Source organism: Psittacula echo (genome assembly GCF_963264785.1).
Source record: "Psittacula echo genome assembly, chromosome: 8".
NCBI lineage: Eukaryota > Metazoa > Chordata > Aves > Psittaciformes > Psittacidae > Psittacula > Psittacula echo.
The window spans coordinates 24,606,578-24,625,080 of NC_137744.1; the positions used below are offsets into that span (position 1 = coordinate 24,606,578).

General features: G+C 39.9%; 2 protein-coding genes across 16 annotated transcripts in view; both read left to right on the plus strand.

Moving 5' to 3' along the window:
- TAF1 (TATA-box binding protein associated factor 1) overlaps positions 1–2,622 on the plus strand; it is a 40,616-nt gene extending 37,994 nt beyond the window's left edge. For 8 of the 10 annotated variants that reach the window (XM_080624438.1, XM_080624437.1, XM_080624441.1 and 5 more), the window contains 3 exons: positions 117–264; positions 1,047–1,224; positions 2,258–2,622. In XM_080624438.1, the coding sequence (XP_080480564.1) occupies positions 117–264; positions 1,047–1,224; positions 2,258–2,474 (543 nt within the window). In that variant the 3' untranslated portion in view covers positions 2,475–2,622. Of the gene's footprint in view, positions 1–116; positions 265–355; positions 432–1,046; positions 1,225–2,257 lie in introns of those variants that run through there. The other 2 variants (XR_013957496.1, XM_080624440.1) reach the window with 2 other exon arrangements.
- A 155-nt stretch (positions 2,623–2,777) lies between these two features.
- OGT (O-linked N-acetylglucosamine (GlcNAc) transferase) overlaps positions 2,778–18,503 on the plus strand; it is a 31,012-nt gene continuing 15,286 nt past the window's right edge. For 4 of the 6 annotated variants that reach the window (XR_013957497.1, XM_080624447.1, XM_080624449.1 and 1 more), the window contains exons 1-9: positions 2,778–3,678; positions 7,572–7,752; positions 8,808–9,051; positions 10,940–11,008; positions 14,044–14,160; positions 15,556–15,635; positions 17,461–17,656; positions 17,887–18,027; positions 18,231–18,331. Coding sequence is in view for 5 of the 6 variants with exons in the window: in XM_080624447.1 (XP_080480573.1) it covers positions 3,222–3,678; positions 7,572–7,752; positions 8,808–9,051; positions 10,940–11,008; positions 14,044–14,160; positions 15,556–15,635; positions 17,461–17,656; positions 17,887–18,027; positions 18,231–18,331 (1,586 nt within the window). In the remaining variant the exon portion in view is untranslated. Of the gene's footprint in view, positions 3,679–4,390; positions 5,084–7,571; positions 7,753–8,807; positions 9,052–10,939; positions 11,009–14,043; positions 14,161–15,555; positions 15,636–17,460; positions 17,657–17,886; positions 18,028–18,230; positions 18,332–18,503 lie in introns of those variants that run through there. The other 2 variants (XM_080624448.1, XM_080624450.1) reach the window with 2 other exon arrangements.

Genomic DNA, 18,503 nt, shown 5'->3' on the forward strand with positions numbered 1-18,503 from the left:
ATTATGAAATGAATGAATACTTCAGATTGAATAGTGTGATAAATCATAGCCATGTCCTGGAAATGGCAGCAGTAGTTTATATGTTGTTTGACCTTCACTATCCCTGTATGACCTAGGAAGTTGAAGATGCAGATGGTGACCTTGCTGATGAAGAAGGATCAGCACAGCAGCCCCAGGCCAGTGTCCTCTATGAAGATTTGCTCATGTCTGAGGGAGAGGATGATGATGAGGGCAGTGATGAAGAGGGAGATAATCCTTTCTCATGTAGGTGTCCTTTTTTATAAAAGGTTGAATAGGAACTGGTTGTTTGCAAACCCAGCTAATCTCATGCTTTCATCACAAAAACATGCATTAGAGAGATCAGAGCATACCTGGGATTACATAGGCCACATGGTCTAGCCATCAAGAAGGAAGACAGACCAAAGGGCAAGGTGAGAAACTGGCTGAACATAAATGGAACTGAAAACAAAAAGAAGTAAGAGTGCTCTAAGTACAGACACAAAAGAAAGCAGACTTAAGACAAGATATGGTCAACTGCATTTCATAAAGTGAAATTGCACATGGTTCTGGAAAGACTGAGACTGTGATTTGGTGTGCAGAGCCAATGGTCAGTTTAGTAAAAGCAAAGCATTCAGTTTAATAAGAGAGTGTGGTCAATGCATCAAGAACTGGAAGAGCTGTCTGGAGGTTCTTCAGATTATTTCCCTGTTTTACTAAAAAACTTGTTATGCAGAAAAGTTCATAGTGGCAGTTAGTGGTGGCTTATGAAAATTATTAGGGGCAAGGATGGGGAAATTATTTGGAGTAGACAAGCAAATAAGGTCTTTTTGAGTAATGGTGGTTATGAGATTGCTTTTGAATAACATCAGAATTGGGCACTCAGTAAGTGGTATCACCTTCCAGATACCCTTGTGCTACCTTGTGGAGACCCTACTTCATATACATGCCTTACAGACCATATTGTAGCCTTTAAACAAATAGAGTGGGTATGTAACTGACAGAAAAAAACTGTTGGATTTGTGACTAAACATTGCTTTATTACACAGCTATCCAACTGAGTGAGAGTGGCAGCGACTCTGATATAGAGCCCAATGCAGTGAGACCTAAACAACTTCATGTTATTCAAGAAAACACACGAATGGGCATGGACAATGAAGAAAGCATGATGTCTTATGAAGGAGATGGTGGGGAGACAACTCATGTTATGGAGGACAGTAATATCAGGTAATTGGAGCTGAAAATCCCTTCTCTTCAAGATTTCTGAACTGTTTATCATATGAAGCTGAAGATTATCTCATTTCTTTTAATTTTTGTCACTGTTTTTAATGTTGCAGCCATTATTACCATAATTGCAATTTACTACTTATTGACAGAAATTCGATTCTGCTGTTAGATATTCACTAATAAAAGCATTAGCTAAATGTAAAAAAGGAAAAAAAAGTGGGTTTTGTCAGATGATTTCCTGTACACAGTGGTTTTTGAAGACTAATAAAGGCTTTTATAAGTTGTTTTGGAAACTGCAAGATGCCTTTGAAATTAAAAGATAACTTAGTCAATTAACTTCACGGGGTTTGGTTTGGTTTTTTTCTTTAAGAACAAGCATTTCCTTACTTGAAAAGAAACTGCTCGGTTGCAGTCCAAATGAATAGGAGGATGCATAGTCTATATTTTGGAAGGAGGTCCATTATTAGAAAATGACAAGTACAGCACTGACTGGAGAGAATCTACTCTTTTCTTCTCTGGCCATTCCGTAGAGTATTAGCAATAGATTCTCTGGGGTTTGCTTGCTTTCCTACTTGTGAGATTTAGTCCTTTGATGTTACTAATAGCATTACTTTAATGATATTATTATGACATTTGCCCGATAAATTATCATAGAGGTAGCTATGCCAGGTCAGGCAAATGGTCCAGCCCAGTACCTTGGCAATAGTTAGCAGAAAATGCTAGAGAAGATGAGAATGGACCGTCTACCTGCCTGTCCACAGTAAAGGCGATAGATGGAAGGTGTTGGAGTGATGTTTTTCCTCCTCTGGGTGCATTAGAGTAGGATGAGGATACTGAGAGAATTGTTTCATCAGAAGAACTGTGAGGGTTTTTTTTTAAATTTGGCCACTGGCAGAATTGAAGTGTACAGTGGTTCTGAGTGTTCCACAAGGACTTCAAGCCAAGGAACTTTTACAGGAGTTAAATACAGAAATGTCAGTGTCAGCAGAGGATATGAAACAATGGTATAATACGAATATCTTCTTTCTTCCAGTTATGGCAGCTATGAAGAACCAGACCCAAAGTCCAACACACGAGATACAAGTTTCAGCAGTATTGGAGGGTATGAGATCTCGGAAGAGGAGGAAGAGGAAGAACAGCAACGCTGTGGCCCAAGCGTATTGAGTCAGGTCCATCTGTCTGAGGATGAGGAAGACAGCGAGGACTTCCATTCCATGGCAGGAGACAGTGACCTGGATTCAGACGAATGAACTCCCCTTCCTGAGTTCATGGTCATCCCAGTTTGATATAAGGAACAGTATAGTGTGGACTGTATTAGCAAGAAGTAGATTTTTTTAATGTAGTATTTTAATTGCTCATAAAAATGTGTGATGTGATTGAGTAAATGGTGAAAAGTAAGCCTTGGACACGCACACCCTTCTGAGGTTTTGGGCTGTTGTAGCCTGTGTAAGATCCAAAATGAAGATTTGTATGGTTTGTTCTTCAGTTTTAGGTCAGTATAGACATCAAATAATTTCTCATCAATACTGGCCTATTGGATACATGCACTTCTGTCAGGAGAAAAAAGACTGCTTGGATTAAAATAGCTGCAGTTGATGACCTAGGAAGTCATTTCATAAAGAAAGTTTTTTCTCTGGGACCACAGCGTGAAGGCCACGGCTGGAGCCTTATCCCAGTTGCCTATTTTAAATACTGCAGTGAACAGCTGCCCTGGTTTTTTTTTTTTTTTCTGTTTTGAAGTTGCAGTTAGTCTGAGAAATCAGAATTTGGGCCTTTGAGTCTTCTTGAAGGTTCATTATTGACAGGGCGCCCTCAGTTTTGGTCACTGGGGAGGCACACGTGGACCCGAGGCTGTGTGTGGAATTTTGCTGCAGGGGTCACTGTGAAAAAATTCGGGGGCTGGGCCCCCCTCTTGCGCCCTGGCCTCGCCTTCCCGGCAGTCTCCGCGCCAGCAGCCCCCGACTGCACCGCGGGTGCCACTGCGGGGCACCCGCACCATGGGAGGTGGGGGCAGTTGCGCACGCGCAACTCCGTTGCGTTTGTTGCAACGGCTGAGCGGAAGAATACCTGCACTGATGAAGTTAGAGGTGCCCAGAATGGCGAGGCCGCTTGTCGGAGAACGGACTACTCGGAAGGAGACGAAGGAAGTGTTTGTCGAAGTCCCTCCGCGTCGCGGGGCCTCTCCGCAGGCTCGGTGGCTGGCTGCGCCCGGACTACTTGCTCTGCAGAAACTAGTTCCGGCCGCAACCATTCGGCACTTCGTTGCCTTCCGCCACCGCCATTTCGGAAGCTGTTGCCTCAGCGCGTCGGGGTTGTGGGTAGCTCGGTTTTGTGCTGCGCGCTTCAGTCGATTTGGTCTCTCCGCACCTGTGGCCCTTCTGCTACTTTCACCAGAGCTCCGCCGCCACTCTTTCCTGATGGCGACCTCCGTGGGGAACGTGGCTGACAGCACAGGTACTGTGGCCTGCCGAGCGGGGACGGGCGCGCCGGGGACTAGCGGCGCTGCAGCCCTGCGTAGGCCGGGCCCTGCTTTTGCTGGGGATTGCCCAGCGGCCTGCGTCCCTGAGGCCGCCCTGAGCTCTGCGCTTATTGGGCCCTCTCCTGGCGGAGTTTTCCAGAAGCCGCGGCCTGGGCGAGGTGGTGGCTCTCCCCGCCTTTGTGCTTGTCCCCTTCCCCGTCTCGGGCGCCGACTGGCTGTCGCGCGGGTTCTTGTCGGTGCTGCTCTTGGAGGAGCACAGCGCGATTACTTCTTAATGCGGCGTTCTCTTATTGTTTGTTATATTTATCCGACTGTCAGGTGACTGCATTAGAGGACGACGTAGGATAAAAACCTGACCCAAAATGTGCGTTGGCTGGTCCGGAAACTCTCGCTACACTTAAGGAGCAATTCTTCTGCGGCATAGCCGAGAAGTAAAGTGTTTCTCTGGGCAATAAGATGGAGTGCTCTAGCTAAGAAAGATCCTATTGTACATATAGTTTACAGATCCATAACTTGGGGTATAGGGGAGAATAAAGAAGAAATCGCAGTTTGACTGTAGAGCAAGGAAAAGAAGTGTTCTTACTGAAAGGTTGAAAGGGCAACACAGCCTTATCTCTCAAATTTTGGAGGGGGAGGCTCTGCAAGGAAGAGTATTAAAAGCGGAAAAGTCTGGGAGAAGTGGGGGGGGGGAATAGATTCTCCGGAGAAAGAGGTGGTGTAGCAGTACAGAGATACAGAAATGGTGGTGATACAGAAGTGGAGATGGAGAAGCAAAGTGCTCCAATACGGTGTTTTGTTGTCCCTCAGCTAGGACTGTGTCTAGTCAGCGAGGCCACAGCATCCTTTTGCGACCTTGATTTGTAGAGGTGAAAAGAATATGTGCATGCTTGGGGAGAGTCCTGTGCTCCTCATCCATCACCACCTCCCTTGGTAACTGCTCCTGTCTGGGCCTTAGGTTTTACCTAAATGTAAGGTTGATCATGAGTGTGTGGTAAGTGTTTAGGATGTTACTTCTGGGGAAAAAAGCCCCTAGTCTTGAGTACATCTGTCATCTATGTGGGTTTTGTTTTGCTTTTAATCTGTAGATGTCTTTAAGGTCGTAAAGTAAAGGTCATTGTCATAGCATGTGCTAGCCTTTTCCAAGGTCATAGTCAAAGCATGTAGCACAATTAGCCTAAGTATGCAAAAGTAGGTAAGAGATTGATATGTCTGTGATTATTCACTGCAGCTGTTTTCTTTGAAAATAGATTCAGCGAGCAACCATTGATGGCTGTGTTATGAATTATTTGGGTTGTGGAACTTTTCTTCAGCCAGCTTTCTGTTAAAAGTTCAGCTCATGTTGAACTGTGATAAAGATGACCACCCACGTAGTACTTTTCAGTGAGTTTTTCAAGGATCATTGCTAAAATATTTGTTTGGAAGTAGATGGACTGGCTATTTTAAACTGAATTTTAAAGGTTTGCTTAATGTCCTCTGTGGGGCTTTGTTTTGCGCTGGGACTTGGTAAAAGAATAAAAAAAGGTGTTTCACTTATTTTGTTGCTCTTGTTAGCAGTTCTTACTCCCACACATTAATTACAGTAATTCTGCAGCACCTTATTTCTTGCCCTGGGAGGTGCAACTTAAGTTTCGCTTTCTGCTTCAGTAGGCAAAATGTAGCATTTAGATAATGGTTGGGAGTGTCTTTCCAAATGGTGATGAGAATTTAAGTATGAACTTCTTTGGGTTTTCTTGGTGGTTTTTTCTTTTTTTTCTTTTGGTTTTTGTTTTTCTTTTCCACTGTCTGGATTCACTATGTTTGCTTTGTGCCATTGGCAGAACTTGAAAATACACAAGACTGCCAGAGATCTTAAACCTATGTGGCTGTTAACAGCAGGAGGGAGGGAGGGAGTGAGGAACAGTGTATTGGTAGTCTAGTACTAGTGTTATTACTGTCATACTAGTTATACTAGTTTGTATATAGTTATATTATATATAGTTTATATATAATAGTATAACATGTCATACATGTTATACTAGTGTTATTACTGTCAGCACTTTGAACGTTTATAAATGGCGCTTCATTCTCATGTTGAGTAACAGTAGTATCTGTTTATTACCAGTGGTTTTAACCAGATACTGAAGTCCACTTTTCTCTTAGTCATGTTTGGAAACCTATTTAGCTAGGTTTATAGAAAATGGAAATCTAATCTGGCTGAAGATACTTGACTATTGTCAGGTATCTCAGAGTAGCTTTACTAGTTTAAACCTACTGTGAATCATGCTCATGTTTTTAGGACTGACAGTGTTATCTGGAAAAACAACTTCATTTACACTATTTCATTTAGTGGTTGTAGTCTTATCCGCAAAACCCGCTAGTGCTAAAAAAGTGATTTTGAAAGTGATTTACAGAAACCCCAATTTCATAAAACAAACACTACATAGTAACTCTGTACCTAATCTCTTTGTGATTATTGTCTCTAAAGTTCTCACAAAAGAAGAGGATTTTATAGTTACAGTATAATTGCAAAAATACATGTACGCAAGTGTTGAGGTGTTTCCTTGTATTAGGAAAGATTTATCTGTTTCATTTAAATTCAGAATTTTAAAACTACATCCAGGTAGGAAGTGTTTAATGATTTAAGTGACTGCAGAGAAGAGAGACTTGCATTAATTAACCTTTTAATAGTATGAGTCATTAATATAAAGACAGAATTGGAAGGCCAGCACTTCTTCCTGGGATGAACAGTTGTGGTATATTAATAAAGAACTGTGCTTTGTAAGAAATTTTATTTACTTTTCACACTTAAGGGGGTGTTCTATTGAAGTATTCTGCTCTCCACAATTGGATCTTAAATACTACTACCATTTTGTCACTCCCATTCCAGCCAAGCCTCCAGAAGCAGTAACTCATTTCCTGTACCCTGTTTAATGATTCTTTCTGTAGGTCAGTTGCATAATCCTTGAAAGTGTGTGTTTGTCTCTCATCACATTGGTGCTCACCAGCATCAATTTTTGTTCTGTGAGGGAATTTTCACTAATTATAGAGGATTCAAGGAATGACTTTTTTTTTTTTTTTTTACCTTCCTTTAAGGGTTTTTGCTTTTGGTGCAGCGAAAACTTTCTTTTGCTGAAATCCTTTGAAGTCTTTGTCTGCTGTCCTTCATTTCCCTATTAAGCTTTTAGAACTTGTTTTTAATATTAAAAATCATAAGATGTAAAGTTTTGGGGGAGAGTGAAGGAAAGTCATTGTTCTGTTAGCACTACTACTGTTATGAACCAAAGTACAATATCATGTCATAGAGTCATAGAGTGGTTTGTGTTGGAAAGGACCCTAAGATTATCTAGTTCCAACCCCCTTCCATAGGCAGGGACACCTCACTACTAGACCATGTCACCCAAGGCTCTGTCCAGCCTGGCCTTGAACACTGCCAGGGATGGAGCATTTACCAGTTCTTTGGGCAACTTGTTCTGGTGCTTCACCACCCTGACAGTAAAGAATTTTTTCCTTATATCTAACCTGAATGTCAGGAATATCTTTAAAAATACTTGAGGTCAATGCAAAATGTTTGCAAATACTCACAGCCATTACAGTCTACATGTTTCTTATAGTTATCTGATGAAGTTATGGACTTGTACAGGTAATGTTAAAAATAACAGTAATAGGTTGGGGCATGAACATCTGAGAGTTCAAAATTTGATGTGCTGTAGTGTTTTATGTCATCTCAAACATTTTCATCCTTCAGTTATGTATGTGCTTTTATATTGGTTGGGGGGGGGATGTTGTGTGGTTTTGGTTTTTTGTGTGTATGTGTGTGTGTTTGGTTTTGTTTTGTTCCCATTATCTAACTTTTTGTTTTCCCCCCTTAAATGTTTTGGTGATTCTCCAGAACCAACGAAACGTATGCTTTCCTTCCAAGGGTTAGCGGAGTTGGCTCATCGTGAGTATCAGGCAGGAGACTTTGAAGCAGCAGAGAGACACTGCATGCAGCTTTGGAGACAAGAGCCTGATAACACTGGTGTGCTTTTATTACTGTCATCCATTCACTTCCAGTGTCGCAGATTGGACAGGTAGGAGACTTAAGGAGCTATGTCAAGCTTTCTTTGTAGTTTGCTCCTCTGATAGTACTGAGCATAGCTAATAAAGGTTGTATTCTAACACTGATGTCTTTTTTTATCACTGAATGCAAATACTAACTTCATGGCAGCAGTAAGGACTGGTCAAAAATAATGGTCTTCCTTTTTGAATTTTGTTAGGGTAAGATAAATACAAATTAGGATGGCTAGCTTTACAACAAACAACAGATCTTGCCATTATTCTCATGTTATTTTAATATTGCCTGCATTAAGTCAACCATACTTGTGTGTACTTGGAGGTATTTACATGTGTAAATAAAGGCTTATTTATGCCACCTGCAGTGTGGGGTTTATGGTTTTGTTGTTTTTTTTAAGTTTCAAGACTGATTATTTGCTGTGAAATGGCATGCTTAGTTAAGGATTTTTGTCATTGAAAGTTGCATCTATATTCTTTCTGCTTGCCTGTTCCTGATACTGCTTTCTGTGTCTCGAGCATTTTTAACTTCTCTTGATCTAGCTGTAAATGTGTTTGTGCTAATGACCTTTGGACTGAAATTTGTTTTATATAGGCTTCTGAATGAAGTTGTAATAGCAGTTCAGATACAGGGAAAATAAAATGGGGGAAGATTCAACGGAATTTTACATCTATATCTGTCAGTTGTGCCTTGCTTCTTGAAAAGAATATTGAGTGGGACATTGCTTAAAAGCATACAAATGTTGAAGAGGCTTCACGGGATTTCTGTAGTGTTTTCTCCAAGTGCATCAAGTTCAGGTTTGGTGAGGTGACTTGAACCCTACTTACTGTAAATGAGAGTTATCTTTCCTCAGCAGAATCTCAAGTAGGAGCAGGGAAGGTGATAATTTAAGCTAGGACCTTAAACATAACACAGCTCTGTAAAGCCAGATTTGTTGGCTGTATGTTTGGCTCAGTTAAGCATGAATGTTCATTAACAAACTAGGTAACCAGGCAAACACTGAAAGTAGGTGGTGTTTGTTTGGGCTTTTTGTTTGGTTAGTTTTTTTTGCCAATTTGTTGAATTTTCTTCCAGGTCTGCTCACTTCAGCACTTTGGCTATTAAACAGAATCCACTGTTGGCCGAAGCCTACTCGAATCTAGGCAATGTGTACAAGGAACGTGGACAGCTACAAGAAGCAATTGAGCATTATAGACACGCACTACGCCTCAAACCAGATTTCATTGATGGATATATTAATTTGGCTGCTGCGCTGGTAGCTGCAGGTGACATGGAAGGAGCAGTACAGGCATATGTGTCTGCCCTTCAGTACAACCCTGTAAGTAATGCTTTGTTTTTATAGAAGAGCTCCATACTTCTTGTCACAGGACACACAAATAACAGGTTTCAAGCAAGTGATAAACCTTCCCTCTAACCTGTACACCATAAACTTGATGATCTACTTAATACTTCTCTTAAGGATCTTTGAAAGGCTTGTGTTACAAGAAGTTTTATATTGCAGTACAGTAAGGGATGCTGATTGTGTACTTATCTGTATTGTTGAAATAACAAAAAATCAAGAATTCTCTCTCTAAGCTGAAGTCAGATGTTTCAGTGAATGACCTCATACTTTAGCTTTGTGTGCTTCAAGGTACTATTACAGTGAGAGAATCACTGCTCAGTCTTGAATGTGAGTTCTTAAAAAATCATCAGGTATTACCTTATCACAGTGTCAGAAATTTCATGGTGGTGAGAGTGGCCTTCCTTAGATTTCCACTGGGGGCTGGTTTAGAGAAACATCGTTTTTATGTTTCATAGGCTGAAGCTGAGTATTTGTCTAAAAGAGACTTGTATAAAATAGATCTGGTATTTGGATTTTTGATTGTAACTGTTTTGAATAGACATTTTTAGTAAACTGTATCAGACTGCTATCTTCTCTTCGTTTTGTATCAAACTCAAATAACTTGTTTAGTACTACTCAGCATGATGAAGGTATCTGCTTGCTATTTGGTCATATATTTTGTAAAGCAAACAAACAAAAACAAACCAAAACTTAAAACACAGCATTTGTCTGGTGTGCATATATTCTTTTTGCTTTGGAAAAGCAAATGCAAACCCAGTCCAGCAAGAGCCCAGAGTCTATGTTCTTCAGGGTAGGTGAACTTGTCAAATTCATTATGCTAAGGGTAGTAGAGTTTATGCATTGGTTAGAAGTACTGTAAGATGGTGTTTTCTTAAGGAGATTTGTTTAGGTTAGAAACTTCTTTTGTTAGCATTGACAGAAATGTCCCCATTTTCTCTGGTCTTTACTGCTAGATGGTGAAACATGAAACCAGAACGCATTGCAAGACTGTTGAAAATGGATGGATTAGTGGAAAAAAAAAAGGGAGAAAAACTGCTTTGGGGATACAGGAAGCAAAATCATTATGAAGTCTATTTAAAACCTATTTAAAAGAATGCAGGTTTGCAGTAGTGCTTTAAAAAAACAAAACCAAAGCCCCCACCCACCCCCCAAAAAAAAAAGAACACACCGGGGAGGGGGGTGTGGGTGTGGAGCTTCAAGAAGGCTGGAGAATGGCTTTTTGCAAGGGCATGTAGGACAAGGGGAAACAGCTTTAACGTACCAGAGGGGAGGTTGAGATGAGAGCTGGGGCAGTTCTTCCCTGTGAGGGTGGTGAGCACTGGCACAGGGTGCACGGGAAAGCTGTGGCTGCCCCATCCTTGGCAGTGTTCAAGGCCAGGTTGGACGCTGGGGCTTGGAGCAATCTGCTCTGGTGGAAGGTGTCCCTGCCTGTGGCAAGGGTTGGAACTGGATGAGCTTTAGGGTCCCTTCCAACGCAAACCAGTCTGGGATTTTATGATTCGTACTTATATATATATCCTGTATGTATATTATGATTCGTACTTGTGTATGGCAAAAGAACTTAAGCTGCTTGTGGCAAGGGGCATTTGTTTTTTGTTTTATGTTTCCATATGAAGAGGACTTACATGAAATACTGCTTTTTTGCTTCTTTCTACTTTCTTATGGTTGTATTGTTACAGTACTAAAATCAGTAAGGTGGTCTGTTGGCTGTAAGTATTAGGTCAAAAAAATAATTAACATTCGTGATGTATTTATTTATTTAAAATAAGCAGTAGAGGACTGGGGTTTTCATTGGAAAGTTCTCTGTGAAGACCTTTGGGATGCCTGAAGTCCTGAAGCTGATAGTGTGACTTTGATGTTTCAGGACTTGTACTGTGTTCGTAGTGACCTGGGGAACCTGCTCAAAGCCCTGGGTCGCTTGGAAGAAGCCAAGGTAGGTGTTGCGTACAATACATGTAAACATCAGTGTTTTGAAAACTTGAACTTTGCACCAAGTCTTCAGATCTGCGTTGATCTACAGACAATCTGAGAAACTGCTGAAAACTGAAGGCACTGAAACACCCCAAAGTAGTTGTAGGGCAAGATATGGCATGTCCATGTTTAAAAGTTGGTTTAAGTCAAGAAATGGAACGTTACCCAGCCTTTCTGCTGAACTAGACTATCTGATACCATTCTGAAGTATTGGCCAGGGGCTCCATCATGCTTTTACCTGGAAATAAGTTACAGTCCTTCAAATCTGAGGTTTGCCTGCTCGTGCCAAGCAGAGAGCATGTGTTTAGCTTGAGATCCCTGTACAATGCAGGTGCTACTGAAAACGCTGCTCTTCTGAAGTCCTTTGTGGCTTGTAAGTGGAGAAGAAACTTATCCAAATGTTTCCTTGTAATATTGGCTTTTAAAGATTTTTATTCTTTTTAACTTTTCCCTTCCCTTTATAGCGGAAGAAAGGCTAATAAATGATCAATAGCTGCAGTATGTGACACCCCCCCCCCCAAGTATCTTCATGTCTTCCCTCTCCCCTCCCCCAAAATAAAGAAATCAGAAGGACAAAGCTGGTTTGTTTGAGAAATGAACTGATCGAAAGAAAACTTGCTGTAGTGGAAAGGTGGCTTCTAGCAGTCTTGTGTTTCCTAAACTGCAAATTTGAACACCAAGATGAGTTTAAAATTCTTGGCATATTAAAACTTGGATTGCACAAAGAAATTGTCTTGTTACAAGCCACCTTACGCGTCCGCGCTGCAGGGGTGAGGAGTGTGGAGAAATCAGAAACACTCTGGACTCCATGTCTGTCACTCCAAGCCCCACGCGCATGCTAAAAAGTGGAGTGTATGAACAGCGTAGCTGTCTGTTTGGCTGCAGCACCATTTGGGGAGGGTTGTGATCTTTATGGGGTAATGGGAGTGCAGGTTCAAAGTTCGCTATTTTTTTTGATTTCTCATCACAACTTGGATGTGTGTACCGTCCTAGGGCAGCCTGATTGATTTGGTCGGATCCAGGTTGAAAATACTTTGTAGCAGCATTTAGGGTTTGAACAGTCTTGGTGACGCTTGGTCCGCCCACCAAGCGGACAGCTAACATGAATTGCACTTCACTGCAGCTTTAGTGTGACTGGTATAGGCCAAGATACTGCGCCTGCCTTAGGTTGCTGACTTCTTTGTTTCAGAGCTCTGGAGACACCTAGTTTGAAAGTGTTATTCTGTTTTGTGAGAATTTAATAAATGAGGAAAAACATCTTGAGTAAATTGCAATGTGTTTCTTTGGTTATCAGTCCATTTGAAAGATCAAGCCAGCAGGTTCCTTACAGTTTGAACTAAAATTGAATCTCTTTGTAGATATTTCAGAGCCTTTCTTCCAAAAAAAAAAAAAAAAAAAAAAAAAAAGTCCCTGCTGTATGCAATTGCCCTGATTAACCCTCTCCTGTCTGCATGTCTCCCTTGTTACACACAGATTGTCCTCATTCCCATGTGTTAAGACATGTCCAAAAAAAATGCAATTGCTTTGTTGAACTCTTACTAATGATCTTGTTTTATTTTCTCTCTTGTTTTTGGTTTTTCACCACTGATATTGTATTTAGAAGGTTTCAGGTGGGTGAAACCTCCTATTCCATGCGTAAGGTGCCTCGCTGAAGGGAGCTCGAGGCCTGGATCTAGGGCAGACACACACCTCCTCCTCCTCTTCCAGCAAGGAACGCACCGAAAAGTCACATGATGAGAAATATGGTAACGGGTTTGTAACTGCCACAGCAAAACCATTTGCCTCCATGCCTGAATCTTCTGTCTTGTGGCTTCAGAAACAGCTTAAAATATTTAATTACAAGCAAGTAATATAAGAATATTTTATACTAGTAGCCACAAATTCTTTCAAAGAAATAAAATAAAAGTAAATTTTAATTTTATTTATTTATTTATTTATTTATTTATTTAAGAAATAATTGGAGATAGTTAATAGTAAAAGCTTCTAACTCTTCTGGTTGTTCATTTTTTTCCTTTTTTTCTTCTTTGTTTGGATTGCAGCGTTCTGCTCTTCTGATGATGCGCTGTGATCCTGCAGTAGCGCAAAGGCTGCGCAGCGGTAACGCGCATTGCGTGCGATTAAGCCCTCGTGAACGGTTGACTAGATGATTAATCTCTGATTGGGTGACTGCCCAAGCTCCAGGCTGTAGCCGTTTGGATAAAATTGGGTTGTAATTCATTTTAGAGTCCAGACATCAAATTTAACATGCAAGTTTCTGTATGGGCCTGCCTGGTAGATTAATGATTCTGGTTGGCCGTTCACTGGACCTAGGGGCAATCAATCTAGCAAAGCAGTTCGCAGCGATAGCGTGGCGCCGTGCTGTTTAGGATGCGCAGCGATTTCTTGCGCTTGCATTACAGGGACCTAAACCTTCATGCAATCCTGTCATTTGAGGTTTTGAAGCTGCAGATGATGAAATGTATGTGAAGCTGTGAAATAAGATACCCACTGAGTGTATCGGCTCACTTGACAAGGACCGTTAGAACTGAAGAATCTTTTTCAGTAGTTTTTCTGGTTTTTTTAAGTAGTTTCTATCCGGTTTAGAATATTTCACAATTTCATAATTTATTTCACAGCAAAGTTGTTTTTACACCATAGGGATTTTGTTTTTATGCACTTAAAGGTGGCAGATACTTGTGCTAAGTTACTTGAATTGTTTCTGAGATGATTCCTGTGGTGACCTGGTGTCTAAAGGTATGTTAATTTGTTAGCAGCATAACTGAGAAATGGTGGGCTTGCACCTGGGTTTTGGTTGGCGCTGGCGCAGGATCAACAGCAGTTTGCAGCGCATTAGTTTTGGCGCAAGCTAGCCTATACTGCAGGGTCACTTTTGGCTGTTTAGAGAAGGCATACTAACAATTTTTTTTTTCTCTTTTTTTTTTTTTTTTTTTTTTTTTTTTTTAATTTTTTTACAAATATCCCCTTTCCCTTGTATCTCTCTTCTTTAACTGTTTCAAGGCCTGTTACCTAAAAGCAATTGAGACTCAACCAAACTTTGCAGTGGCCTGGAGTAATCTTGGCTGTGTTTTCAATGCTCAAGGAGAAATTTGGCTTGCAATTCATCACTTTGAAAAGGTAACTCTCTACAGCCAGTCAGCTTTGCTGCTAGTTTTTATTGTCCATGCAGTTGTTTGCTTGTAGGTGATAGAAATTTGATCACCAGAGAACTTCTTATGATCCTGTTAGTTAACATCCCGTTAGTTACCATCCTGTGTTGATCAATGTTTCAGGCTGTCTGTATGCCACTAGAGAGATATATTTAAAATTGCCCTAAGGACTTCACACAAATGTCAAATATAAGAAAATTCATTAAGTTGTTTCGTGGTTCTTTTCTGGAATAAATTTTTCAAAGCCTAATCTGATGGGAATTCTGCATGTTTGATAGGAGAGAGGAAGGAACAACTTTCTGCTTAAACTGATTTTTCATTGTGATTTTGTTTCAGGTATTACTGTCTTTCGAGTAACAGAGGAGAACAGTTTTAAGTGTCACACTAATTCCTCTTCTCCAGAATTATTTTTCACCACTGTTGTTCAGATTTCTCTGTATTGATGTCATTAACTAATTTTCTTATACCTTTCACTAAGTATCTAAGTTGCATCTTAATTCAGTTTCTATAATCTCTTAAGCTTCTGAAGTGACTTAAGACCACATTTAAAAAGTGGTGACATTTTCTTTCTGGTAGTCATGACTTAAGATCTACAAAAATTATAACTGCTTGGGATTTTTTTTTCTTTTTTAATCTCTGCCTAGTTAGTGGTAGATTATGAAGTATTTTAATTTGGAAATAATAGTTCCTGTAAGAAAGATTGTAAGCGTGGCCTGACAAATACTCAGATATAGCTTATTACTGCATCTTCTGTAACTTTGTCGGGTCTAAATCTTTTTTTGCACTTTATTTGTTTGGAAGGGAGTGTTTTAGTTTAATGTCTACTGAATTTTCCCTACATATGCAATGAACTTGCTCTTTTCTTGCTCTTGTGAATCTGTCTCTATTTTCCTGTGCTACTGAAGTTTTAAAATGCTGTCTTATTTTGTGGTAGATCAAGGATGTGGATCAGGTTTTTTAGTGTTTTCTTGCCTAAAACCAAGTTAAAGGGAGCATAGCATGGGTAGGCAGGAGTGTTAAGTATGATCAGCCTAGCATGAAATGAATGCTTAACACTTAATTCTGCAGTAGTTGCAACTGACTGGGTAAGCAAACGAGTAAGTTTGAATATAGTGTATGCTGTCATTTCTACAGGTAAATGGCTGATGCTCTATGATTTATATAACTTAAGTTTTCCTTAATTACTTGGTAATTGATAAAGTCTTAGATGCTTACAGATTGGGTTTGTCAGATCAAAACCAAAACAAACGCAAACCAAAACAACCACAAACAAAAAACAACCACAAGAAACAACCAGCTAGGTTTCATAGGAGATGTTTTTCTGTTGATGCTCAAAACCTGTTAACCTCAAAAATATTTTCAGGCTGTAACACTTGACCCAAATTTTTTGGATGCTTACATCAATCTGGGAAATGTCCTGAAGGAGGCAAGGATATTCGACAGGTAAGCAGATAAGTATTGTTGCTCTCAGTGCCCTGTCAGATGTATCAAGATAAAAATTAGCTTCCTGATGTAAAATCATTTTGGACAGCATAGCAGAGACTTCTGTTATAAGCCAAGCAAGCAAATGTGCTATTTGAAATATATATATAGTGAGTTACTGGAATGATAAAATATATAATCCAGTGGAATGTATTTATTGTTACTTTCTTGTACTTTATAAGATACTAAAAATGATAGTTTCTGAAGGTATTGGTGGAAATAGATTTGAAATTGTCCTGGGTTCAGCAGTAGCAGTCAGTTTTTCTCCTTCTTAGTAGCTGTTGCAGCACTGTGTTTTTGACTTTTGGCCTGGGAACAAAGCTGATAACACTGATGTTTAGACTGACCAAGGACTTTGTGAGTCTCATGCTCTGCCAGGGAGGAGGAGGGGCCGGGAGGAAGCAGGGACAGGACACCTGACCCAAACTAGCCAAAGAGGTATTCCATACCACAGCATGTCATGCCCGGGGATGTAACTGGGAGCTACCCGGAAGGGCACGTCCTCTTTTCAGTCGGGCTCTCTTTTCCGGCGAGCGGTATCATATTCTCTTCCCTTGTTATTTCTCTTATCATTATTATTATTGGTGGCAGCAGCAGTGATTTGTGTTATACCACGATTGTGTTAAACCACAACAGAAATACAGGCTGGGGAGGGTTAAGGTAGATGCCTGAGAAAGGCATGAGCCCTTGAGTTCTCTGCTTTCATTATGTGATTCAGGATATAATCTATAAAAGTCTCTTCTAAAAGCTTTCTTCTGTGTATGACAAGCTGAAATTCAGCTAAGCATCTGGTGGAATATTCTCTATTTGTTACGTGCCTGCATCATATTTACTGCATTGGGTTGCAGTACTGTCGCTGTTGTTTTGAACTAACTTGTTTTGAGACCTCTCATCTGATACATGAATCTTACTTTTGCTTCTAGAAGAGGACCCAGGTTGTGTTGTTTATATACAGTGTACCATATTGCATCTGTTAATTGGATTATAATCTCTGGAAGCTGTAGTTTGTGGCTTCAAATTTAACACAAGCTTGCAGGGAACAGGTTAATTATTCTAACTAGCTGCATTGCACGCTGTAAATGATACAATGATTGCTCTTGAACAGTGAATTAATGGACCGAACAGGGTCATGTTTCCTCAGCATTTTGGAATTTACATCACCTTTTTGAGAATTTATTTACTATGTATATTGTTGTGATTTGTTTAGAAATAGGATTTGAATACATCTGTCATTTTGATAGTGCTATAGGAGCATATAATTAAAAATCTCACTTTTGAATAAAGTGAAGTTTGAACTGTAAGTAAAGCATGATACATAGGTTAGTGGAGACAATAAAGACATGTAATGATATACTGTTTGTATTGTTGCAGTTGAATAATGAACTGGAAAAAAGTGGAAAAAATCTCATGCTTGTCCTAGTAATGAAGAGTGCTTAAAAAAAGTAGATGAAAGGTTTCCTTTTTTTCCAAAGACTTACTTTTATCACTGTACAACATCAGGTGGGAGGAAGACATTCCTGTTTTATGAAATACTTCTTCTAGTCTGCTAGTCATTACAAAATTCATCATAGCTTTATAATAGCATTCATCATAATCCCTTGATTGTCCTTTTAATTCAGGCAGTACTCTTCTGTGTTTTCAGTAACATCTTACAGGACAGATTTGTATGTGAGTTAATACATATTCCTATTTGGTGGGGTTTTTTTATGTAAATCATTTTTTATGACCAAGGTGAATAAAATTGCTGTTCTGTGGATAATTGTTTACCTTGTTTTTCTTGTTACAGAGCTGTAGCAGCTTATCTACGAGCTTTGAGTTTGAGTCCAAATCATGCAGTTGTGCATGGCAACCTTGCCTGTGTGTATTATGAGCAAGGACTAATAGATCTAGCAATAGACACCTACAGGAGGGCTATTGAACTGCAACCCCACTTCCCTGATGCCTATTGTAACTTGGCCAATGCCTTGAAGGAGAAAGGCAGTGTAAGGAGTACTTTTTTTCTTTTTAAATTTTTTTAAAAGTACATGAATGCTTATTTTAGACCCCAAGTGTCACCAGCTCTATCACGATGAGATGTTACCCTCAGTCATGAGGAAGAATAATTCTGGAAATCTCCACCTTGAACTTGTTAAAAGTGATGATATAATGATTCCCCATAAGCAGTGCTGTTACAACAAAAATTACCATATTAACAGTATCGGTTTTTTTGAAGGTGGTAGAAGCAGAAGAATGCTACAATACAGCTCTGCGACTTTGTCCCACTCATGCAGATTCTCTCAACAATCTAGCAAACATCAAACGGGAACAGGGGAATATTGAGGAAGCTGTCCGTCTTTATCGAAAGGCTCTTGAGGTACAGTTGAATGTGGGGAGGGAGAGCTGTGGAATTCAAGTTGGGAATGTGTAATAAGATGAGGGTTTTTTTCCCTTTTCGGTCATAAGTGAAGGAACATCTGTTCAGAGACTCAAGTCATAAAAAGAAGATTAAGAAATGCACAAGTATTTTTTTGATATCATGTACTTGAGAAACTTGAAAGATTCTACTTTTTCTTCCAGGTGTTTCCAGAGTTTGCTGCTGCGCATTCAAATTTAGCTAGTGTTCTGCAACAGCAAGGAAAGTTACAGGAAGCTCTGATGCATTACAAAGAGGCTATTAGGTAAATGGATGCTATCTGTAATAGTCCCGGTCTTTCTTAACAGGAAAGTACCATAGCTCTTTACAGAATGTGACTTATAGTAGCATATTTTAACTCAGATAGTTGCTTTGCAAACCCAAAAATTAGTATGGTTTCTCTTTGGAGGAGGAGCTTTTATTGTTCATGTTAATGT